General features: G+C 56.5%; 1 protein-coding gene across 3 annotated transcripts in view; it reads left to right on the top strand.

The window, feature by feature from the left end:
• Positions 1-21,744, top strand: part of POC1A (POC1 centriolar protein A) — a 73,268-nt gene that overhangs the window by 13,942 nt on the left and 37,582 nt on the right. For 2 of the 3 annotated variants that reach the window (XM_082414520.1, XM_082414522.1), the window contains exons 7-9: positions 1,495-1,628; positions 12,440-12,508; positions 15,033-15,131. In XM_082414520.1, the coding sequence (XP_082270646.1) occupies positions 1,495-1,628; positions 12,440-12,508; positions 15,033-15,131 (302 nt within the window). The remainder of the gene's footprint in view (positions 1-1,494; positions 1,629-12,439; positions 12,509-15,032; positions 15,132-21,744) is intronic. The other variant, XM_082414521.1, reaches the window with a different exon arrangement.

The raw sequence follows: 21,744 nt of genomic DNA, 5'->3' as shown, positions 1-21,744 counted from the left end.
ATCCACACTCCCCGGCACGTCTGCACATCGGCTGGCCTGGTGTCTGAGGGGCTCCGTGCACCTCCGTCGGCTCTACTGAGGGCCGTTTCATGGTGGGTGTGTTTACTGGTCCAGCAGTGGTTCCTGCAGTCTCACGGTGCCAGGATGAGGGGTTCGTTTTAGAATTTGCCTTTATGTTTGTGGCAGTTCTGACTTGGCGGGGTCACGGTTATCCTAGCCCCTCTGGTTTCGCTCACGAGGCCTGTGGTAATGGGTACGAAGGCACCTGGGTCTTCCTCAGCAGCTACTCTAAGCTGTGATATGGCTGGTCCACACGTTGATGTCCCCATGTGGCCTGCCTGGGTCCAGTTCACCTACTCACCAACTGCTTTTCGAGTCCCGCTCAGTGTCAGGCACTGAGCCAGGAGCCAAGGACCCAACAAAGCCCCCTGCCTGATGGAGCACATGGTCTCATGGGGGACCCAGCCGGGAACCAAATAGCTGCACATAAATGTAAAAACCCTGCTGTGAAGAGACTCACGGTGCTTCAGGAGGGACCAAACAAGGGGGTGGCCCTGATGGCGAGGTCAGGGGAGGCTTCCCTGAGGAGGTGACTCTGAGCAGTGAGTGAGCTGCAGGGTCTGAGGAAGAGGCGGGCAAGAGTCTTCCCAGCCCAGGGGGAACAAGGGGTGGGAAGGTCCCACAGCTAGGGAGCTGACAGGGCTGGTGTGGCCAGATCTTGGAGAGCGAGGGACACCAGTGTGGATGGTGGGGCTTGGGCTGGAGCAGTGGGGAAGAATCGTGGATGGGCTTGAGCTGTCAAGTGAGTTAAATGGCAGGACCTGGAGTAGCATGGGATGCCTGGGGTAGCGGAGAGGGACATCAGAGCTCACTCTGTACAGAGGCCTCACAGGCTTCACCTGGCAGCATGCCTACAGCACCCTAACTTGTAGGTGCTGTGCCACAGAAGGAGAAACGGGCTCAGTGTGTCAAGATGCTCGCTCAGGGTCCCAGGGCGGGCCAGTCAGGAGGCTGGGGTTGGAACCCAGGCCTGACTGGCTCCTGAGAGCGTGTCTTAAGCTGTTTTCTTGCCCACTCCCATGCCCATCCTTTCCCCCGGGGCAGGGGCATCATATTGACATTTGCAGGGGTTTTCTTTTCCATTTGGTTTCCCTGAAGTAGCAGCATGTGAGACAGATTGAGCGTTATGTTTGAGCACTCTGTACGGCTCTAGCTTGACTGCTTGGTGAGGAGGGAGAGGTGGAGGAATGGCTTGATCCCTCTGGCCTTGCCGCACGTGCTCCCGCCTGCCCTGCGTCTCCCGCTGCCTGCCCTCATCTCTGGATGAGTCTCCTCCTGTCCTTTGTTTGTGCTGCCCTCCTGGGAAGTCCTTCTGGGGCTCTTCATAGCAACTCTGGGCAATGGCCTCCCCAGCCCAGACCTGTGCCGAGTCTTCTGGCCCGTCTTCTGACTTTGTGGGCCTCCCAGCCCATCTGAGTGACGTCCTTCCTCCAGTGCACAGTGCGGCGGTGAACGCCCTCTCCTTCCACCCGTCGGGAAACTACTTGGTCACGGCCTCCAGCGACTCAACCCTGAAGATCCTGGACCTCATGGAGGGCCGGCTGCTCTACACGCTCCATGGACATCAGGTGAGGGCGTCAGCCTGGGCTGAGTGGCATGGAGTGGGGTGGAGGCGCTGCCTTGAGGTGGCCCTTCCCTTGGAGCCCGATGGAGGGGTTCTGTGGTCCCCTTGCAGCCTGCACGTTGGGGTGAGGTGCAGAAGCAGGTTTCCCACCCACAAGACCTGTGACCTCTGGCAGAAGTGCTGGGCCTGGTGCTGCAGCTGAGAAGGGAGTACAGGGGTTCAGTTGGGTGGGGGGTCGGAACGGAGGCCTCTGGACATGGTTGACAGACTTTTCCCAGGGGCTGAATGGAATCTGTCCCCAGTGACCTCAGGCATCACTTGGTCCAGCAGTTGAGTAGAGCCCTGGAACTCATGCCCTGAATTGCCATCAGGCCTCCTGGGGCCCTTTGGAGGCAGAAACAACAGGTGTCTTGCAGAGGCGGGTGTGAAGGAGGGAAATCTTACCGCACATTCATTGGGGAATTCCTAGAATTGAAACGAGGGAGAGAGGCCTTCTCTCTGAGCGTCTTTCACCAACACATCCGGTGCCCTGGCCCCCTATGTGGGCAGTAGCTGGGCACGGGCCCCAGTGGGCGGTGGGCTGCTTGCGGTTCTCCCCTGCAGCCGGCCTGGGTGCGGCTGAGCTGTCTCCTGCTGAGCAGAGCGGTCATCAGGGTGTCTCCTGCTGGGACGTGGTTGCCACATCCAAGTGGGGCACGGGTGCAGAGACCAGAGCATTTCAGTTTGTCCACTTCTCCACCCATGAGCAGGGGCAGACGGGACGGAGAGTGGGGACAGGCTCTTGAGGGCTGAGGGAGGCCCTGGGCTGCTCACGTCTCTTGGGCCAGCAGCTAGGTGTGAGGCGTCTAGCCCAGCGCTCTCTGGGTCCCACTGCCATCTGAGTCAGAGCACAAGGGGCCTTGGCCATGGCTTGGAGTGGGGCATGGGCCTTTTCTTCTGCTTCCTTGGGACCTGGAGGCCGCTTGCCCTCAGCGCATGGTGACCCCTGGTCCTCTCTGTCAGAGAAATGTCTGGTGTGCAGGACCAGTGGGCCTGTTCCCCTGGTGTCGACACATCTAGGTGTCACGTATGGCCACTGGGCTGGCGTGATCGCTGCTCCTGTTGTCAGCCTGTGGGGGAGCCACCTTTGTTAGCCCTTTGGCAAGTAGTTACTTAGATTCACACGTAACCAGTTTCGGATCTTATAACCAGGAGGGCATTTGAAAACCACATGAACACTGCTACCTCTCCTGCTCCTACAAAAATGAAGGAAAGGCAATGCACAGAAACACCGTGCAGGCAGGTGCATACCAAGTGATCACCGAGCACTTTCTCCTTTCTTGTGGACGTTCTTTAGACAGCTGACTCACCTCTCAGCCTGAGAAGCCTTGAATGCGGCATCTAAAAGGCTGTTCCTGTGTTCGGGCCCAGCATCAGCACATATGGGAAACCTGTGGACATTGTTCTCCTGGAGAAGTGAGACAGGGACCAAGAGAAACCGCGCAGTTGCTTATCTGCTGTTGAACCTGGAAATGTGGGAGACAGGCTGAGGGACAGCGGTGGTTTGGGGGTGTGGAGAACGGGAAATGGCTTCAGAAATCAATTCTTCCTCAGGGCACCAAACTCGCAGTGCCCAGAGGAAGTGGGAGGAAGGAGAAGCAAGCTCACCTCTGTTCATCTTGACGTCCGTTTGTCCATTCGTCATCCGCTTCCCAGCTCACCGGGCTGGGCACCAGGGGTATGAAATGGATGTCGTGGTCCCACCCACTGGGGCTCGTGGCCTGGGAAGCAGGGGACTCTCTGGGGACATCAGCAGAGCCGAGGTGGCATGAGATGTGTTAGGAAACCAGGAGAGGCAGGTTGAGTCTTGGGTGGTACTTGGAGGGTTGGGTGAAGCAGGGTAGGCTTCTCCCCGCTCAGATGAAAGTGGGAGTCGGAGTGTGAGGCTCACATTTGTTTCTGTTCCGACCCCCCGAAGTCCCTATCAAGTACAGAAACTTAGCATTGGTGTGCCATGGGTCTTAGGGGCTCTTCTTCCTGGAGTACCCATAACACAGCCCCGCTGTGGGGCGCAGGGTGTGGGAGCCCCAGGGCCTGGCTTCCTCGGGGTTCCGCAGACCGATTCTGGGAGGAAGGAGCTGGCCAGAGCCCCGCGCTAGCTTTAACCCCTCTCCTCTTCCTGGAGAGCTGATCTCTCCCTTTCTCCTCCTCCTCCTCTTCCTCAAGACCTGTGGTGAGACCACTGTGCACTCACCGGTGGCAGCTCAGTGCTGGGTTCTCCAGCGGGCCACGTGGGCAGACCTGGCCCACTTCCTTTGCCCTCTCTGCCTCCAGGGTGCTTTCTTTTGGGCAAAGACTCTTCAAGAGTCTGGTCTCTGGGCTGATGTCGGAGGGCAAGTACGTGGTGTGTGTGTGTGAGGGGGGCTGCAAAACCTAGCCCCCTCTCTGTGCCCCAGTCTGCCAGGGTTTGCTGTGGCTCCTTGTTGGGTCTGACTCTGCCCCTAGGTTTGGGGCGATTCAAAGTCAGCTAAAGGTGGCTTCCTAAGGAAGGAGAGTGCGGTTGAGCAGCCTTGATTCGGGCAGTTGTTAAAAGCAGTCCGCCAGCTGGACCAGATACCTAGTGTGGGCGGACATCTGGGCTGGGAACGGGAGCGGCTTTGCTCTCCCCGAGGGGACAAATCCGTGGAAGTTGGGCCTGTGTTGTCACTGGGAGCCAATGTGCTCCGAAAATGTCCCTGACCTATGAGGGTTTGTGACATGCTGTCGGGCCAGAGTGGCTCAGCTCCAGGAAGAAGTTCTTTGACACCCCTTTGGAGGATGTATTGACTCCTTTGGAGGATGTATTGCCCCTGCCAAGCCCCAGGGAGAGGGCCTGCACCACGGGCTGAGGAGTGGGCTGAAGCCCCGCCCAGATGCTCTGTGCAGTGTCTGGTCTTCTCAGGCTCCCCCGCTCGTGAAGTCCCCTCCCTGTCCCGTCCTTCCAGGAAGATGCACAGCTGCACTCCTTGGTGACTTGAGCGTCCACATTCTGTTCCAGGAGGTAGTGAGGGCCTCACCAAGCACAGCTGTCACCAGCCACGTCCAGAAGCCTGTGGCGCCCACAGCTCCCAAGTGGTCCCAGATGCCCAGGGATTCTGTCCCCCAGATGAGAAGGCAGATTTGAAAGCACCTTTGAGTCCTGGTGGGGGAACCGAGGTCCAGAGAATGATCTGGACTTGTAGGGGGTCTCATGCAGCTTAAGGTTGTCGACCTGGAACGAGTACCCACATCTGCAGTTTCCACCACACCCATTGACCTCATATGTATGGCTTTTAGAAGTTGTGATCTCACTCTTGTTTTCAGATCACTGGTCTGTGTAGGCCAGCGGGCCTCATGGCTTCTTGTGTTCCAGCCTTGCTGCTAGGTGATGGTGTTCTGGTCCAGCAGGAGAGGGATCCCCAGTAAGCTTTGGTTTGGACTTGGAGGACCTCCTTGTGACCACCCTCAGGCATAGCCCCAAGGGAGCCATAGAGGGAGGGCTATTGAGTTGTTCTGCCACGTGGAGCAGCCACCCCTTCAGGCCTCCAGATCCACACTTATGAGAAGGGACAGTGCAGGCCGGGGGTCAGGGGCCAGTCGAGAGGAGCCTGCCACAGGGAGCTGGTGCTGCGGGGAGCCAGACCTTGAGCAGGAGAGGGGGCTCTGCGTGTGGCAGGGAAGTGTCTCCGTGTCCTGTGGGAGGGCCGGCCTGAGCCAGCCCCACTGGAGGAAAAGTGAGGAATGGTCAGGGGAGGCCATGCTGTTGGGTAGAAGCTCTCTTGCCTGAGTTGAGGCCAAAAGTCTCTTATTGTTTCCTAAAGGCATAGGGGCACCAGGACAGGCACATGCCAAGTGCAAAGCTAAGATCAGGATCACCCAGTGTGGCCTGGGTCTCCTGGGCTGGGCCCACGTGCTGGCACTGAGGACAGCTTGTGCCCCCAGGAGTCTGACCAGGCTGGCAGTTTGGTGGTTCTCTGGCGTGCAAGTGATTGGTCACACTTCCATCGGCCCATGTGAGGCCGGCTTACCTGTGGGGCTGGGGATGGACGTCAGTTACAAGTTTATTGTGAGCCTGAAGGATTCTGGTGCTTCTCCCCTGCAGTCCTGGCTTTGGGTGAGCCACAAAGGGCCATTCAGGGGGTGTGGCTGGTGACTGAGCGAGGCTCCTGCCCCGTGGGAGCTCGACGCCACATGTGCTGTACCCCAGAAACAGCTCCCTGGCTGCAGCTGGGGCTCGTGTGGCTCTTCAGAGGCTTCCACGGGGTGGATGTCCCCAGGTGATTTGGGGAGCAGGCCAGAGAGCTGGGCAGGCCCTTTGCTGGCTCCAACCCCACACGGGCCCTGGCCCCTCACCGCCCTGCTGCTCCTGCTGCACAGGGGCGGCAGGTTTCCAAACTCAAGCCGAGCAGACACTGACGCCTTTGCCAGGGCAGGGGTGTGGGACAGACTGAGGAGCCTGTTGGGACTGAGAGGTTGGGTAGCCCTCGGCTTCCAGACAAATCTGCCCATCCGGGTGGAGAGTGGACAGAGCAGGGAGGCACTGCCAGCCTGGATATGGGGCACTGTGCTTCCTCCGCCATGGGGACACCGGGGTGATTTCTCTCTCAGTGATTGGGCTGGCAAAGAGCCTGCACCGGTCACCTTTGCCAGCTGCTTTGACTGAGACCAAGTGCTGGATACGTTCGGTTGGGGAGGGTTCGCAGCCTTGTCTGATGCCCAGCTTTCTAAGGAAACACCCCAACATTTCCAGGGACGAACGGCTTGTACCCACCTGTTTCTGGTTTAGAAAAATGATGGACACTCTCCTATCTTGTTCAGCCAGAAAAGCCTGAGCCTTGGGGGGCCACAAATGGGAGGAAAGGGTTTGGACGTTGGGGTCAAACCATTCTGGCTCCACCTCTTAACCTGTGACAGTGGGCAAGACCTTGACTTTGCCAAGCCTTTCCTCCTCTGTAAGAACGACGCCCATATCTGTCATATTGGGAGAGGACACGTCCTCACGGCTGCCAGTCCCTGTCCTGCGCAGCTCTTGGAAAATGACTCCATGCTGTTCTAGATGAGAGCTCTTTAAAAGGCTGTTTAAAGTTTCTGTTATGGGCATGGTCCTGGCACCATGGATGGGTAATGTTTGTTAGGAAACTGAGTACATATTAGGGGGCTCTGATGACTTAACGCCCACTGATGGGCACAGGGCCATAGCCGTCGGCCCCTCCCCCTCTGGGATGGGGCTCACCCATTTCCCCTCCTCCCACTCACCCACAGAGTCTCTGCAGGGTTTATCTGGCTTCTTATTTTGTTTAGGGTTGTTCTCATCTGCCCCAGAACATCCTCTTGCTCTGGCTTCTCTCTTGTCACACAACTCCTAAAATCCGTCCCACAATGGGTGGGCTGTAGTGATTCCCCGACAGCTTGTCCCCACCAGCCGTCCTGAGTGGGTTCGGCCTGCTGCTGCCTTGGTCTACAGGTCTGCTTCCGTTGCCCTTTATTAGTCCCGCCCATCGGGTCTTTTCCAGGGCCTGACTCCTGGAGGACAGGCCGGGTATCTGATGACACTGGGCTGGGTAGGGGTGCCAGCGCCCTCTCTGAGGCTCTGGGAAGTCTTGCTGTGGGGATCCGCCACGACCGGGACAGTTAAGCAGGAGGAAAGGGAGACCCTGCTTCTCGCTGGATCCTGTACAGACTTAGGGGTGTCAGCTGCACGGGAGCCTCCTCACCCCGCTCACCCCTCACTTTGCCGCAGGGAAGACCAGGAGAGGGGAGGGCTTTCCCACCAAAGGCAGCTGTCTTTCAAAGCCTTGTGCCCTGAGCAAGGCCCCCATAGTTTTGTGTGGCAAATGTGGGGGCATCGTGCTAGAAATACAGATTTATTTTTCTGTATTTTCCGAAACGTAATCTCGAGACATGCTCATTTGGTTTTAGTCCCCAGAGCTATTTGGGAGAGGAGGGTAGGCGGGGCGTGGGTGGGGCGTTAAATCTGGTGTTTGCGGCTGTGCAGTTGGCGTTCGTGTCTCTGTGGAGTGACTGAACCGCACAGGGACCAGCGGGCACGCGGTTCCCTGAACCTCAGCTGGCCCACGGTGGAGCGAGCACCCATCACCCAGGGCCCAGAGCCCCAAAGCCGGGGCAGCCGTGTGAGGGGCTGTGCTCGGTTGTCGAGAAATCACAGGCTCAGAGCACGGGGTCGGCCGACGCTACTGGCAGCTTGTGCCGCGCCGGGGGCTGGGGCTGGGGAAGTGGCAACAAGGGGGACTCGCCCTCTAGAACGAGAGACAGCAGGGGGACAGAGCGGCCTGGGCACGTGGGCCGCCCCTGGCTGCCCCAGGAGGAAGGAAGCTCTCAGAATGGGCCCCTCCCACCTCGTTTCTCTGCGCCCTGTGGCCCTTGTGTAGTTGTTCATTTTGGAGACTCGCTTTGCTGCTTGAGAGGCTTAGATCTGCCTTGGATGGTTGGGCAGCTCCCGGGAGAAGTGAGGGGACATTAAGAAGGAGAGGAGGGCTTCCCTGGTGGCGCAGTGGTTGAGAGTCTGCCTGCCAATGCAGGGGACGAGCCCTGGTCTGGGAGGATCCCACGTGCTGCGGAGCAGCTGGGCCCGTGAGCCACAATTACTGAGCGTGCGTGTCTGGAGCCTGTGCTCCGCAAGGAGAGGCTGCGATAGTGAGAGGCCCGCGCACCGCGGTGAAGAGTGGTCCCCGCTTGCCACAACTAGAGAAAGCCCTCGCACAGAAACGAAGACCCAACACAGCCATAAATAAATAAATAAATAAATAAATAAATAACAAATACTTAAAAAAAAAAAAAAAAGTAAAAGTCTATTAAAAAAAAAAAAAAAAGAGGGAGAGGAGCTCACTTACTCCAACTGAAGTAACCAAGAGCTCAGCCTGACCCCCTGTCCCCTGCCGGCAGCCCAGAGTTGAGGGCTGGGAACAGGTGTCCTTGGCCAAGGTCAGGAGCAGCCTAGGTGGCCGCTCCTTGTCCGCGGGGCCCCACGAAGGGACATAAGCACCAGCCCACAGCAGGTCTAGCGAGTGAGTGCCGAGCCTCCCTCGCGGGGATTTGTGGAAGAATCGTCCTGGTGGACTGGGTTGCGGTGTCTTTGCCTGAGCGCGGGGGTCCGAGTCCAGAGCACCCACTCCAGAGGCCTCCTCGGTCTCCGTGTATCTGTTTGATGGCCGCTCTTCTTTTACCTCTGACATGGGGCATGTGGTGTGACGTTGCTTTTTGTTCGCTGGCAGCCAGTGAAAAACATCAAAACCCTTGCATGGTGGGGGTGGGGGTACCTGGCTGAGCCTTTGCCCCTGTAGCTGTTGTGGCCACATCGGTCAAAGTTCAGGTGTGCAGGGACTCAGGGAGTCAGGCCGGAGGGGGTGAGGCCAGCGGAGAGGTCTGGACAAACTGCAGGGGCTGTGGAGTGAGAGTCGTCAGGAGCTGTGGGATCTAAACACCATGGCATCCTTTGTTTTGCCTTTTTTTCCCCCCTGCATTGACGCCTTGCTGTTGGAGAGTGAAGGAACCAGCCAGTATGGGTCCCTTGGGTCTGGAGGTTGGCAAGGCAGAGGCGGTGTATGGTGAAATGACTGGGTGTGAGTCCAGCTGAGCTCGAGGGCCACGTGCAGCTGGGTCAGGGGGGAGAGAGAGGTGGGGGACCGGGCTGTGTCCAGTGCTCACGATGATCATCTCACAAAGGGCTCCAACTGGCCAGATCCAGAGAGGGAGGGAGGAAGGATCCGGTTGAGGCTAGGCAGCGTCCCTGCCAGTGGACCTGGCCTAGAGCCAGATGGGGACCAGGACCTCAGGCAGGTGGGCACCCCTGGCGATCAGGGACAGGTCAGACCCACGCTGCCGAGGGCCCACCTGAGAGCTGCTGCTCAGAGTCCCGCTCAGGAAGCGCTGCAGAGGCCCCGGGCCTTGCCTGTGGGAAGAAACAACTTGGCCGCATGCCTGACCCTAGCCGGTGAACGAATGCATCAGGAGTGACTAATTGACTGAAAGGAATCAGCCACTGTGAAGGCGGGACAGTCTCAGAGAACACTCCTGATCACAACTGATCCCTGCCGGTGATAAAAGAGATTCCCCCAGCCCGCAGGGTTTGGAAACTAGAACTCACTTCTAAATAACTGCTGGGCTAAAGAGAAAATCCCAGTGGAAATGGAAAATTTGGAGATGAAGGACAGTGAAAATACTGCATATGGGAAACTTTGGGGATCTAAGCTCCAAGATGGCAGTCAGAGGCAAATTTGTAGCCTTAAATGAATTTATTTAAAACCAAGAAAGATCAAAAATAACCAAATTCAGAGCTCAATGTAGGAGGCTGCAGAAAGAACACAGAAAGAGGCCTTCTTGAGCTCACAGTTGTGCGGAGCGGCGAGCGGTTCAGTGGGGCCAGAGTGCTGATGGGAAGGGCAAAGGAGAGGGCCTGGTGAGGTCTCTGGGGGTCTGGGTGGTCTGGGGCCCTGAAGGCCCACCAAGGGTTGGGTTGAAGATTGTCAGCAGTGAAGAGCCGAGTCTGCATTGCAGTCCATGATGACTTTGGCCCACAGCAGAGCCCAGGGCCAGCCATTCTCTGGGCTGTGCTTTGAGTGCCCTGGACTGCTTCTGTGGGCCCCGGGGTGGATGGGTAGGAGCCTTCGTGGAAACCACTCTTTCCAGGAACACCGAGGTACCTGGTGCAGGAGCCATGCAGTCCTCTTGGTAAACGGGCACTGTTGGGGAGGACTGTGGGCCTCAACCCTCAAGAGCTCCTCTGAGCGCCCTTGTCGCTCGTGCCCTCCCTGGATTTTCCTGGGACTTGGACTCTGGGGAAGGCTCTAGTTCTTCTTGCCTGGAGGGCTCCTAGCACCTGCTTTCTGGTCCTGATCCCCCTGCCAAACTGGGCTGCCGGCCGCATTCTTCAGTGGTCCTGCTGCTGCTTGGCCTCCAACATCTTGTCCCCAACTTGGCATCTGGTGGTGAGTGTCAACAGGAAAGGAGACTGACCCACGAATATTTGTTTGGTTCCTTAGTTGCTGTGACTTCTTGGAAACCTGCCATTCCTCAATGAGCTCTGGGCAGGCAGAGAGCCTGGCTTTTTTGACACTCCACGTACTGTGTTCCTTCCCTTTTCTGTCTTCCCTCTTTGTTTTTCCTCAAAATGAAAACAGTTTTGTTTTGTTTTTGTATTAATGTAACGATGCTATATACTCGTTAAAAGATTCAAAGTATGGGAAATTACAGAGATTTCTAAGACTCAAGTAACTCACCTGAAATTGCCTCCCCCCACTTAAGTCCTGTCAGTGTGTGGTGACTGTCCGCCTGGAAGGGTATCTGGGTGACAGACGACCTGCTCCCATCCTACCCCCAGGCCCTGCGCCTGCAGCCCGTGATGCTGCGCTCCTGGTATTGCACACTCACCTATGCAAGTGGACATTGTTCCCCGTCAGTGAGAATGGATCTCCTTTGTCCTGATGGATGGCTGCAGAGGACTCCCGGGCTGCTGTGAGCCCAGCCCCTTCGGGCCCCTTGTACTTCTTCATCACCCCCACTCTGGGCAGCTCGGAGAGGAGGAGCCGTGGGTAGATTCCAGGAGCATGGGCAGACATGCTGCCTCCTGCCCAGTGTGCCCGGGCCCAGGGGGCAACTCTGTCTAACCCGCCTGTCTCTTCTGGGCAGGCAGAAGCTGGCCTTGCTCCGTGATGTCAGGTCCCTTTCCAGCCCACAACCTGTCTAGTCTTTTCTGCCGCCGAGTGGAAGTGCTTCCCAGTATTCCTGTCGTCCACGGGTCCACCGCTGTGTCAGCCCCACTGCCGGAGGCCCCTCATATTCGCTGTTGGAGCTCCTGTTGCTCCCTGTCCTGCTCTGGAGGAACTGAGGTGGCCTTTGATGGAGGCCGCACTGTCATCATCTAGGCGAGAACCTCTTATATCTGGCTTTGCTTGGGGAATGCCAGGTGTTGCCGCATTGACAGTTTGGCCAAAAGGAAGCAATGGTTCATTTTGGCCAAACTTTTAGTGTGGTGGTGTGCCGAGCAGACTCTTGCTCTGTGCATCTTTCTGCGATGGGTTTCAGGCGTGTGGGGAAGAGCCCCCCTCTTTACCAGGAGATCATGCCCCCTGCCCCAAGCCTGAATGTGCTCACTGGTGCGGCCAGGTGCAGGCCTGACATCACCCTTTGGACAGTTCAGTGGACCTTCAGCGCGTGAGAAGCCAGAGTGGCATGTCTCCTCCCAAGGCCCCAACATGAGGGAAGTGATGTGCCCGTTAGAGGGACACGTCACTTTGCTCCGCTGCCCAGGCCCCTTCAGTAACCCCACCCCATCCTCCTTCTTGCCCTGGTTCTGGCCCTTTGGGTCGCCTGAGCTCCCCAAGCGCCCTGCCTCTGCTCATTGGCTCCTCCACGGGGCTCCACGCTTCTCTGGTCAGCTGCAGTGTGGTGTTGGCAGAGGGGCATGGTCTGGGTCGGGGGACCGAGTTCTGGCCCCAGTGCTGGGCCTGGGATAGGTCAGTGCACCTCTCTGACGTCCGGCTTCTCCTTGGGAAGTGAGGGCAGTGATGTCAGTCCGGTAGGGCTGTCAGCGCGGCCTTTCCTGCTCATTCCTGTCGGCCCAACGCTCGACCTCATGGCCCGGCTTTTGTCAGTGGTGCTTGGGGCCAGAGTCTCAGCAGTAGTGCTCATGCTTGGGCACCTGCCAGTTCCTCCGCCAAAGGTTGGGGAGGGCATGGGCTGGATGAGGTGCTCAGCCCTGAGTCCTGCTGCCGCTCTCACTCACGAGCTTCTGGTTTCTTCCTGTGCATTGAGAATCTAGAGTGACCTTTGGTGTTTGCTCTTTTTGGCTTGTTCTCCTAGGGTCCAGCCACCACTGTTGCCTTTTCAAGAACGGGGGAGTATTTTGCTTCTGGAGGTTCTGATGAACAAGTAAGTAAAGAATGATCTGAGGGGTCTCAGCTGATACTGAGCAGAACAGAACAGGGGGCCGAGGTGTCTTGGGGATGGACAGGCTGGGTTTCACCAGCTTCCTTGGTGGCTTTCAGCAATCTTGAGGCCTGGATCTTGGGGTGGGGCCCCCAGAGCTGGGCCCTGGCCTCCCCAGAGCAGGAGTGCTGCAGGTGCCGACCCGTGGCAGCATCTCAAAACCCTTACAGCTCAAACCAGCTTGGGTAGGAAGTCTGGGTTACTGTTGCCATGAGAAAGTTAAAACGGTTTTTTTAGGAACTTCTTTCTCCTGATTATAGGTGAATAATTAGATAACTCTTGGATGCTTACTGCGGGCCTGGTAATGAGGGCAACATGGCAAGAGCGTCACCCCTCATTCAGTCCTCAGGGCAGCCGTGTGGGGCAAGCCTTCTCTTCAGCTGTTCTGTGGGTGAGGAAACCGAGTCTCGGCTGCAGCAGAGCTGGAGCCTGCGCTAGAGCCTGCACTCTGTCGTCTGCCGTCCTTTGCTCCTGTGCTGTCTGAGGGGGCAGCATTTTCCAACTCCAGGCTGCGGAGCGAGGACATGTGTGAGGAGGTCCTGTCCTGCCTTGTCACCCTGTCAGCCACCCTGGTGCCTCCTGCCCAGACTGCTCAGCCCTGATTACCTGCCTCCTGAGGGGCACCCTGTCCCTGGGGTCTGGCCCAGAGTCTGGCACCTGGGAGGCTCCAGGGCCGTTGAAGAGTCCACCCGCTGGAAATCTTTCTCCGGGTTCTGGCGCAGTGCTGCTTGTCCAGAAAAACCACACTTCCCTGAGGCAGGGAGGAAGGGGTGGCTGTTCCGAGCCACTGGGGACCTGGTGTGTCACCTAGAATGTTCATCCCACTGCTCCCGGGCCTCACAGCTCTGACAGCTCTGCCCAGGAAAGTACTGCTGGCCTCCCAGTGAGCGCCAGCCCCGGCCTCATGGACCGATTCTGGTTGAGTCTCTGCCAGTAAAGCAGAGGACGGTTGGAGGCACAGCATGGCTAAGAGTTGGCAGGCATCTTCCCATTACCAGCACCGGTTCCTGTGCTGACCACATAAGGCAGGAGGAGGCCAGAGGGAACCCCTGAGCCTTGCCTGGGCATGAAGGCCTGGCTCATTGCTCAGAAGACTAGGGAAACTAGTACAGTAAATTCACACCATAAATAAAGTCCTGGCAAAAGAAATTCACACAGCACAAGAGGCAACCTGGTGGGAAGTAGGGCTTCCCCGACCCTGGCCCCTCCTTGGGCAGCCGCTGCTGTCAGTTCCCTGGCTGCCTTCTGATTGTCTGCTCTGAGAGCCTTTTGGGAATGACATTTGACATTCTCTTCACATTCCTGATAGCCATTCCCCGGCTCAAGACCATGCAGCAGTTAGACTTGTGCAGTACACAGGACCCTATAAACAAGGGGGTGTGTGCCGATGTTCTTTTTGTAAAGGGGACAAATGAGAGACCCTAGATGCTCATCCGCTGGGGAGCAATGAACAGTGGTGCTGCTCTGGGAGTGGCGAGCAGCCTCCCAAAGAACCAGGCTCGTGGCTGCGTCCCGATGGGGCATGCATCCAGGGCACGTTGAATTTCCATCCTATGTGGATTCGTTGGTTTTTCTGTGGCCTCAGTTGACTCCTGGCCACGATTCACAATTCCTGCCATCCTGGAAGTGGCCCTAGAGGAGTGCAGCCACGGGTGGCCCGCACCCTCCAGCAGGGAGCGCTCTTGCCCAGCTTTTGTTGGAGGAGCCTCAGGGCATGAAGATCCTCCCAGTGAGATGTAGAATAATGGACGTGTTACCGACTTCTCCCTGGGGGCCAGTGTCTGTGCCAGACTGTCTCCTGTGAGCTTCATTGCAGCCCTGTGAGGTGGGAACTATGACCATCCCCTTTTCACAGATGAGGAAACTGAGGCACAGAGAGGGTGAGTCCCTTGCCTAGAGCCACACAGTAAGGGGTGGAGCCAGGAGCTTAACCCTAGTTGTCTGGCCTGGAGTCTGTATCTGAACCACTTCTCACAGTGAAGCCGGCCAGGCCGCCACCCTAAGGAACTCGTATTTTAGTGGGGAAACAGATGGTAGACAAGGAAAAGGGACAAAGATTAACTAACTACCGACTCTGATGCCTTGAAGGAAACAAATAGAGGGCTATGATAAAAACTAGCAGGAGGGCCAGGGAAGGCCTCTCTGAGAAGGTGGTATTAGAGCAGACACTTCAGCCTGAGGTGCCAGCTACACAGAGCTTGGGCCTGGGACATCCCAGGCCCAGGGAGCAGCCAGTGCAGAGGCCCAGTGGTGATAGTGACTCTCCGTCCTGGTGGAGCACCCGGTCCTCTTGGGGCCTGTTCAGAGATGGTGCAGGTCCCAGAGGGAGTGGGGTGCCAGGTGGGGACCACAATCCCACCACTGGCCCAGAACTTTGGGGGTGGCCTCTGGGCCCATTTTCTCCATGGAGAAGGACTGGTAAGGGGTTTTTCTCCCCCTGATTCTGTGTGCTTATTGGTCTCGGCAGGTGATGGTTTGGAAGAGTAACTTTGATGTTGTCAATTATGGCGAAGTCCTAAGAGTGCAGAGGCCCGCAGCCTCGCTGGCCAGCTCCTCCAGAACTCTGGTAAGTGGCTTGACAGGCATATCCTGAGCCCTGTGACTGGTGGGCTGGGTCATGGTGAATAGCACTGGGCTCGGGGATGGTAGGGGTGCTGCAGGCTTAGGCTGGTCACAGGGAAGAGACCCTGGTCAGATCTCATCATTTACCAAAAACTTAAGTGCTTGTGGTGCTTTGTTTCAAATCTAGAATGAACACATAAGACATGAAGAGGCCGTTAGCGCACACTGCTGGGTGCCTAGGCCCCGTACCATCTGGTGGGGGACTGTTCCATGCTGTAGGCCGTTGGTTGTTTGAGGCCTGAGGAAAGGAAGGACCCATCCTTTGCTGAGCCCTGGGCTCGATGTCGGGTTCCTAGAGGGTGCAGGGCCTGAAGCCACAGCTGGGACAAATGGGAAGGGCCCCAGCCCTGTTGTTCTTACTTCCTTTTTTTTTTTTTTTAACCATGGAAAGGAAGTTCCTCAGCCACAAACCATTTTTAGTATCTTTGTTGGTAAAAGGGCGTTCAGTGTTCCTGAATTAAAATAGTTAATATTTTTGGACAAATATTTGGGGAAAAGAAGATAACTGATACCGTCTCACTGAATAAGGTCACATTCAGCTTTGGCTAAAATAAACGGTGAAGCCAAGGAGGTGGAACTGTGAGGGTTGTAAGCTCCAGTGGCCGCAGGCTGCTTAAATCTCTCCCTCCTGGATCTTAGAGGCAGTGTGGCCTCTCCCACACGCGGAAACTGGCCTGAACAACAGGAAGCGGCTTGCCCAAGGTCCCCAGCAAGTCAAGGTTGGCCCAGAATAGAACCAGGAAGCCTCTGAGTCCATCCCGGGGCTTTCTTTGGCTCCAGCAGAGGGCCCTGCCCCGCCCCGCCCACGCCCCATCCTGTGTGTTGGGGCTCCCTCTAGGAACAGGCCAGGTTGGGATTTAAAGCTTTTCTTTCAAGGGTTGCCCTTGGCCCAGAGGTTTTGTTCTCAGCTTTTGGGTTTGTTGGGGGGCGGGGAGGGGGTGGCTGGGTTGCACGGTGGTGTGCTTGCTGCCATTTCATCTTCCACCTAGAAAGGCATCTTCCAAACTGTGGAGTTGGGATCCTCTGGGGTCCATGCCCACTTCCCGACAGCTTCCCGTCTCTTGGGTATTTACGGCGAGCCAGGCCCTGCCGAGGCCTTTACGTGTACTGCCCTGTATATTCCTTACCTCATCGGGATGGGTGGGTAAAGTTACTGCTCTCATTCACAGAGGAGACACCTGGGGCTTAGTTGCCTGCCCTGGTGCCTGGACCTGGGGACCCACCATGCTGGTCCCTCTGAGCAGGGCTGAGTAAGCTAGAAACTGCAGGTGGCAGAGGGCTGCCTGGAAGCTCTTTCCCACCCTGGGGGAGGGCCCTGCCACCTGTCTCTTGGAAATGGTTAGTAATCACCAGCAAGGGGAGAATCCCATGCTCCTTTTCTTGTAGCTATTGAGAAAGTAACTTGGACAAGCTGCCTCTTGTCCCTTCAGCCCTAGCTCAGAGACGGGGTGTGGGGCACCCTTGCTTCCCATAGCTGTGGGACCTGATCATCTAGGACGAAGGATGTGGGGTGGGGAAAGCCAGCAGGACAGGGCAGGGTAGGGCCTGGGTGCTGGAACCATCAGCCGGGTTCAGGAAAACCATTTGCTCCCGTATTCCCCTCAGGCCCCCTGCCCAGTGGGCATCACCACGTGGGACTCAAATTGGGGAAGGGGTGTGGTCTCTAGCTGTGTGGTCCCAGGTAAAGCACCCACTCTTTGCAAGCCTCCATTTCCACGATGGGGCCCGAATACACTCACAGACAGGCTCTGAGGACCCCATGTGTGATGTAGGTGACCTCTGCTAACCTATGAAGTGACTTGACTTGTTAATCCTAAAATCATTCTTCATTTGGGGCTTTTTCCTCATTTGTCTCAGGCCCCTTTGAGACTCTGAACTGACCTATAGGTCCTCCTCCAGACGCACTATGTCCACACACGCATACCACCGGTGTACCCTTTCAGGGGCTGCTCTGATCTCAGGACTCCCAGGTCAAGAGGAGAGCTGGGGAGGCTGTTTTGTTTTGTTTTGTTTTATATACGTAACATAAAATTCACCATTTTGCCTATTTTTAAGCATACAGTTGAGTGGCATTAAGTACATTCACACTGTTGGGCAACAATCATCACCATCATACACAGAATTTTTTCGTCTTCCCAAACTGAGGCAAGCTAGTCAGTATAGCACGGCTCAGTGACTAGGTCTTCCCATGAGTTGGGTACACAAGCTGACAGGATGGTCTTGCCCGTCCTGCCCCAGGGCTTCCCTGGCACCGAGATAGTACTGATGACCAATTCTGTGGCCGGCCGGGGTGTCTCAGCTCCTCAGGGAGCCCCCACCCGTCTAGCTCTGTCCACATTACCATCCTTCCAGCAACCTGGGGGTTCTCAGCCTCGGCACATTGATTCTTTGGGCCGGATGAGTCTTGGCCCAAAGAAATCCTGTTCATTGTAGGATGTTGAGGAGCATCCCACTAGCTGCCGATAGCATCCCCGCCCCCAGTTGTGACAGTCACAAATGTCTTCAGACATTGCCAAATGTCTCCTGGGGTGCAGCACTGCTCCCAGTTGAGAATCACTGCAGTAACTCCTGCCTCGGAGTGAGCCCAGAAATGGGGCTGCTGCAGCAGCAGGAGGAGGGTGGGAATGCGGGCATGGCTGTCAGGGTGGGAGGAGCTTAGGGGGGGCACTGAGGACTCTGGAGCCTGTGCTCCTGCTTGATGGGCCAGATCTGGGCTCCCCACCAACAGCTGTGGCCCAGGTCTCTCAGCCTGACTTTCTAACACAAGCCCACTTTGTAGAAATGTCCTTTGGCTTATCGAACTGTGGAATCTTCCATGGGTGATGGTAAACAACAAAAAAAGACCTTGAGCAACTTGGTTTTCTTCACTACACTTGGAGTGTGTTCTTACCCTTCCTGCCTGCGGGCTTCCCGGGCTCTGCGGTAGTACCTGGTGAGTGATTTGGTGGCTTGGCTTCTCAGAGAGCCCACGAGCACCACCACCGTGCCCAAGGAGCTCTCAGACCTGAAGGCCCCTCCCCCTTCAGCTCTGTCTACACACTAGGTCTCAGATTCTAATGCCGCACAAGTCACTCCTGTGCGTTTGGGGATTTTAGGAAGCGCATTGGACCAGGTGCTGGATCTTGAATTCTGGACCACGTGCCTATTACAGTGGCAGTTTAAAGCCAGAGGGGCAGACCATGGCAAGGGCAGCCCTGTAAGCCTGTGACAGCCCCTGCCCTGGACCCCTGCCCTGACTATGGCATTCAACTCCCGCTCTTGGAATGAAGGCCATCCTTGAGCCCACTCTGAACAGAGCTCTGTTCACTGCCGGAGCTATTTTCAACCTCTGGTTGAAATTCACAGCTTATTTTTAGACACATTTCATGTTGAAAAGCAAAAGCCATTTCCCAGCCCTTCAGAATGAGAATAATGGGTTCCATTTTCCCTCTATTCTTGGCTGAGTTGCCATGAGGAGGGATTTCAGGGCTGTGGCTGGGGAGCTTTCTCTGCTTGGAAGCCTGCAGAGGAAGGACTCCAGCCCATGCACTGGGCTGAGGGTGGGCAGGAAACTCCGTGGTCTGCCGCACGACACACTGCATGGCTGGAGGAAGGTTGCAAGGTTTCAAGCAGATGAGCCGCCTCCCAGAGGGGCTTGTGTGGGACCCCATGAGCTGTCTGTGTCAGGGGCTTGTGCTGGCGTTTTCAAGGGGCTCCTGTTTAGCTCTGTTCCTGCTACAGCCCTCGTCCTCTCGCCCTCTCGCCCTCTCTGCGCTCATCCTCACCGTTTTCACTCCCTCCTGCTGTCTCTGCTTTTAGGTCTGTCCCTGAGGCTATGGACCACTGTGTCTTGGCTGACCTTGGATTTGGCGTGTGCCCCGCAAGTCCCAGCCGCTATAGCTGACTTCTGCCTCAACCACAGAAGCATCGTAAAACCATCTTTAATAGCAAAGATGCATCTATTCTGATATAATCTTATTCTTGCCCTCTCTTCAAACATCTGAGAGCCTGTTATGCAATTGAGAAGGAAGGTTGTGCTGGGTGGGGCAGGAGTGGAAGAAGGCCGAATTCTAGGTAATTCAGTAAAACTAAAAAACCACTTCCTGAGTTCTCTGGGCTGGCTGCCCTCCAGTTCAGAGAACCTTGAGGTCTAGGGCCGAGGGCTTTTCTCCACTCACCTCAAATGGGGAGATGCCAGGTCCTCCTTTGGGAGATTTCACGAGGTGGTACATGCCAAGCAGGCACTTGGAACCGTGCCCGGCATGTGGCAAGTGCTCACCAAGCTTTAGCTATTTTTAAAATGTTCCTTTTCCTTCCTCTGTCCAACAGAGCTAGGCAAGTCCCCTGCCCGGGCAGGGGACTTAATGTGCTCCAAACCTGCTGCGGTGAGGGACAGCAGGCAGGGGTGGGGGCCCTTCTGACCGGGTCACATTTGAGGTTGACTCCGCTCAGCAGACTGTCCCTGTGAGGTCCACTGTGGCTTCTGGACTCTTGCGGGCATCAGTTGTGCTTCCTGATGAGTAGCCCAAGTCCTCTCTGCTGGCAGACACAAAAGCAAATCCATGAGGTGGGTGGAAACAGGCCTCTTTTCCCCCCTCACCCCCTGACTCCTCAGGGCATGGTGCCCAGGACCCCCTGAGCCTCAGTGCTAGGACTGTCCCCAGGAAGAGGAGGCCAGGTTAGCCGAGGATATCTGGTCCAAGGCCTCAGCCTTCCCTAAGGATGGCCTGTTTCTTCTTCCTAGTTTCTCTGGTTCTGAAAGGGGAGCCCCAGACACCCCCTGTGCCCCCCTTCAGCTCCCACATTTCCATTTTGGGGTGCTATACAGAGTGGGCTTGACTTAGGGATTCTTGGGCCCTGATCCCTGGCCCAGAGAGTCTTGGCACTGGATCTTGCCCCACGCTGAGGATCTGGGAATCCCAGGTGGCGTTTGCTCAAGATCTGGGTTCTCATGCAGGCACCTGGACTGAGGAGTCATTGGGTCAAGGTTGGGGAAGGGACCCGTTTCCACCTGCCTCATAGATTTGCTTTCTCGCTTGGGAACTTGGATGACTTGGGTCTTTTACTGAGAACACACATTTCTGGCTGGCATTTGCTTTTCGTAGTGAGGAGAAGTGTGGGTTGGTAGATGGGGCATTGTGAACCCCAAGTGTCTTAGAGGGGAGCCTCTCATTTCTCCACTTGAGGCCAGTTCTGGCTCTGAGTTCTCCAAGCTGTTGCAAGGGGCTCTTGGCAGCAGATCCTCAGTCAGAGGATGCCAGGCACACAGGCATCTTGGAAAAGTGTTGGTTTCATGGGACCCAGACTCCTAACACATCGGCTGACCTTGCCTTAGGCTCGGGGCATCTGTGGGGGTCGAGATGTGCCTCTTAATGTGCTGGGGGCTCTCCCTCTGCTGCACCCTCTGGCTGAATAGCTGGCCTCCCACAGCTTCCTTCATCCATGTGAACGAGAGCCTGGTGAGAAACACAGGAAAGCAGACGCTCCCTGGCCCCTCCCAGTACCTTCTTGCCTGGTTTGGCCATTGTTGGGCCTGGCAGCGCCTGGGCCTTGGGGGCTGACTTAGGAACAGTGGGGACTTTGTTTTCATGTTTCCTGGGACTTAGTGGATGACTCCCATGGGATAATTCCTGCCCACTGTGCTGCACAGAGGAGAAACCTGAGCCCAAAGGTCACCTGCTGGTGAGTGGCCCAGGTACCAATCAAGCCTGTGCCCTTGGGTCTCAGCCCTTTTGTTAGCAAAACTAAGAGACCCTAGACTGGAAACGATCAAGAAGTATTCTCCCCATTTCTCAGTGGGCATCCTAGCCTCCTCAGCCCCTGGGACAGATATGCAAGCCCAGCACAGGACAGACTCTGGTGACTCAGAAACAGCTCTTGGTCACTTTTGTGTGTGTGTGCTTGTGTTGAGTCCTGGCACCGCCTTGGGGCCTCTGGTGTCTGCATGCCCCTCACCCTTGGTGAAATTTGACTCCCCGTTGCTGGTCCCCGTTATTCCCCCCACTAAGACCCCGAGGTTCCTGTTCTGTGAGGTGTCTCCAGGTCACCTGGAATGGCCTGGGGCTGGGCACAGTACAGGGGAACAATAAGAGACCTCGCTGGCCAGGTGCTTCCTGCGGTGAGGACCGCAGTCTTACAAGGATGGCTGCCCTGGAGAGGATTCTTGGGCAGCCCTACTAGGGAGGTGGATGATGCTGGAAACTTCTGGCTCTGGGAGCCACTTTAAGAGCTTGGCTGGCAGTATTGCCCCTGTATCCTGTTCCAAGCCGAGGCTGGGGCCTGGCTGGATGTGGCACATCTCTCCTGTAACCTCAGACAGGTCATCTGGATTCTCTGTATCCTGATTTCTCCCCCCAGAGTACATTACTTCTCTGGGCATTTTCCATTTTACCGGCTCACTCTGCAAAAGACCATCCTGCAGGGGTGAGGGCAGGGCAGGGCAGCCGCCGCAGCCTTTGCTGACCCTGGGCGATAGAGGTGCTCAGACAGATGCCTCACTCCATACTCAGATTGCATTTTCCCCACCTTTACCTGAATGGAAGTCGTGTAAAGTGCTATAGGTTTCTTAGTTTCCATGG

The sequence above is a fragment of the Balaenoptera physalus genome (genome assembly GCF_965194825.1).
Source record: "Balaenoptera physalus genome assembly, chromosome: 11".
Classification (NCBI taxonomy): Eukaryota; Metazoa; Chordata; class Mammalia; order Artiodactyla; family Balaenopteridae; genus Balaenoptera; species Balaenoptera physalus.
Note: the sequence above shows the minus strand (reverse complement) of the source record. Positions and strands in the feature narration are given on the sequence as shown.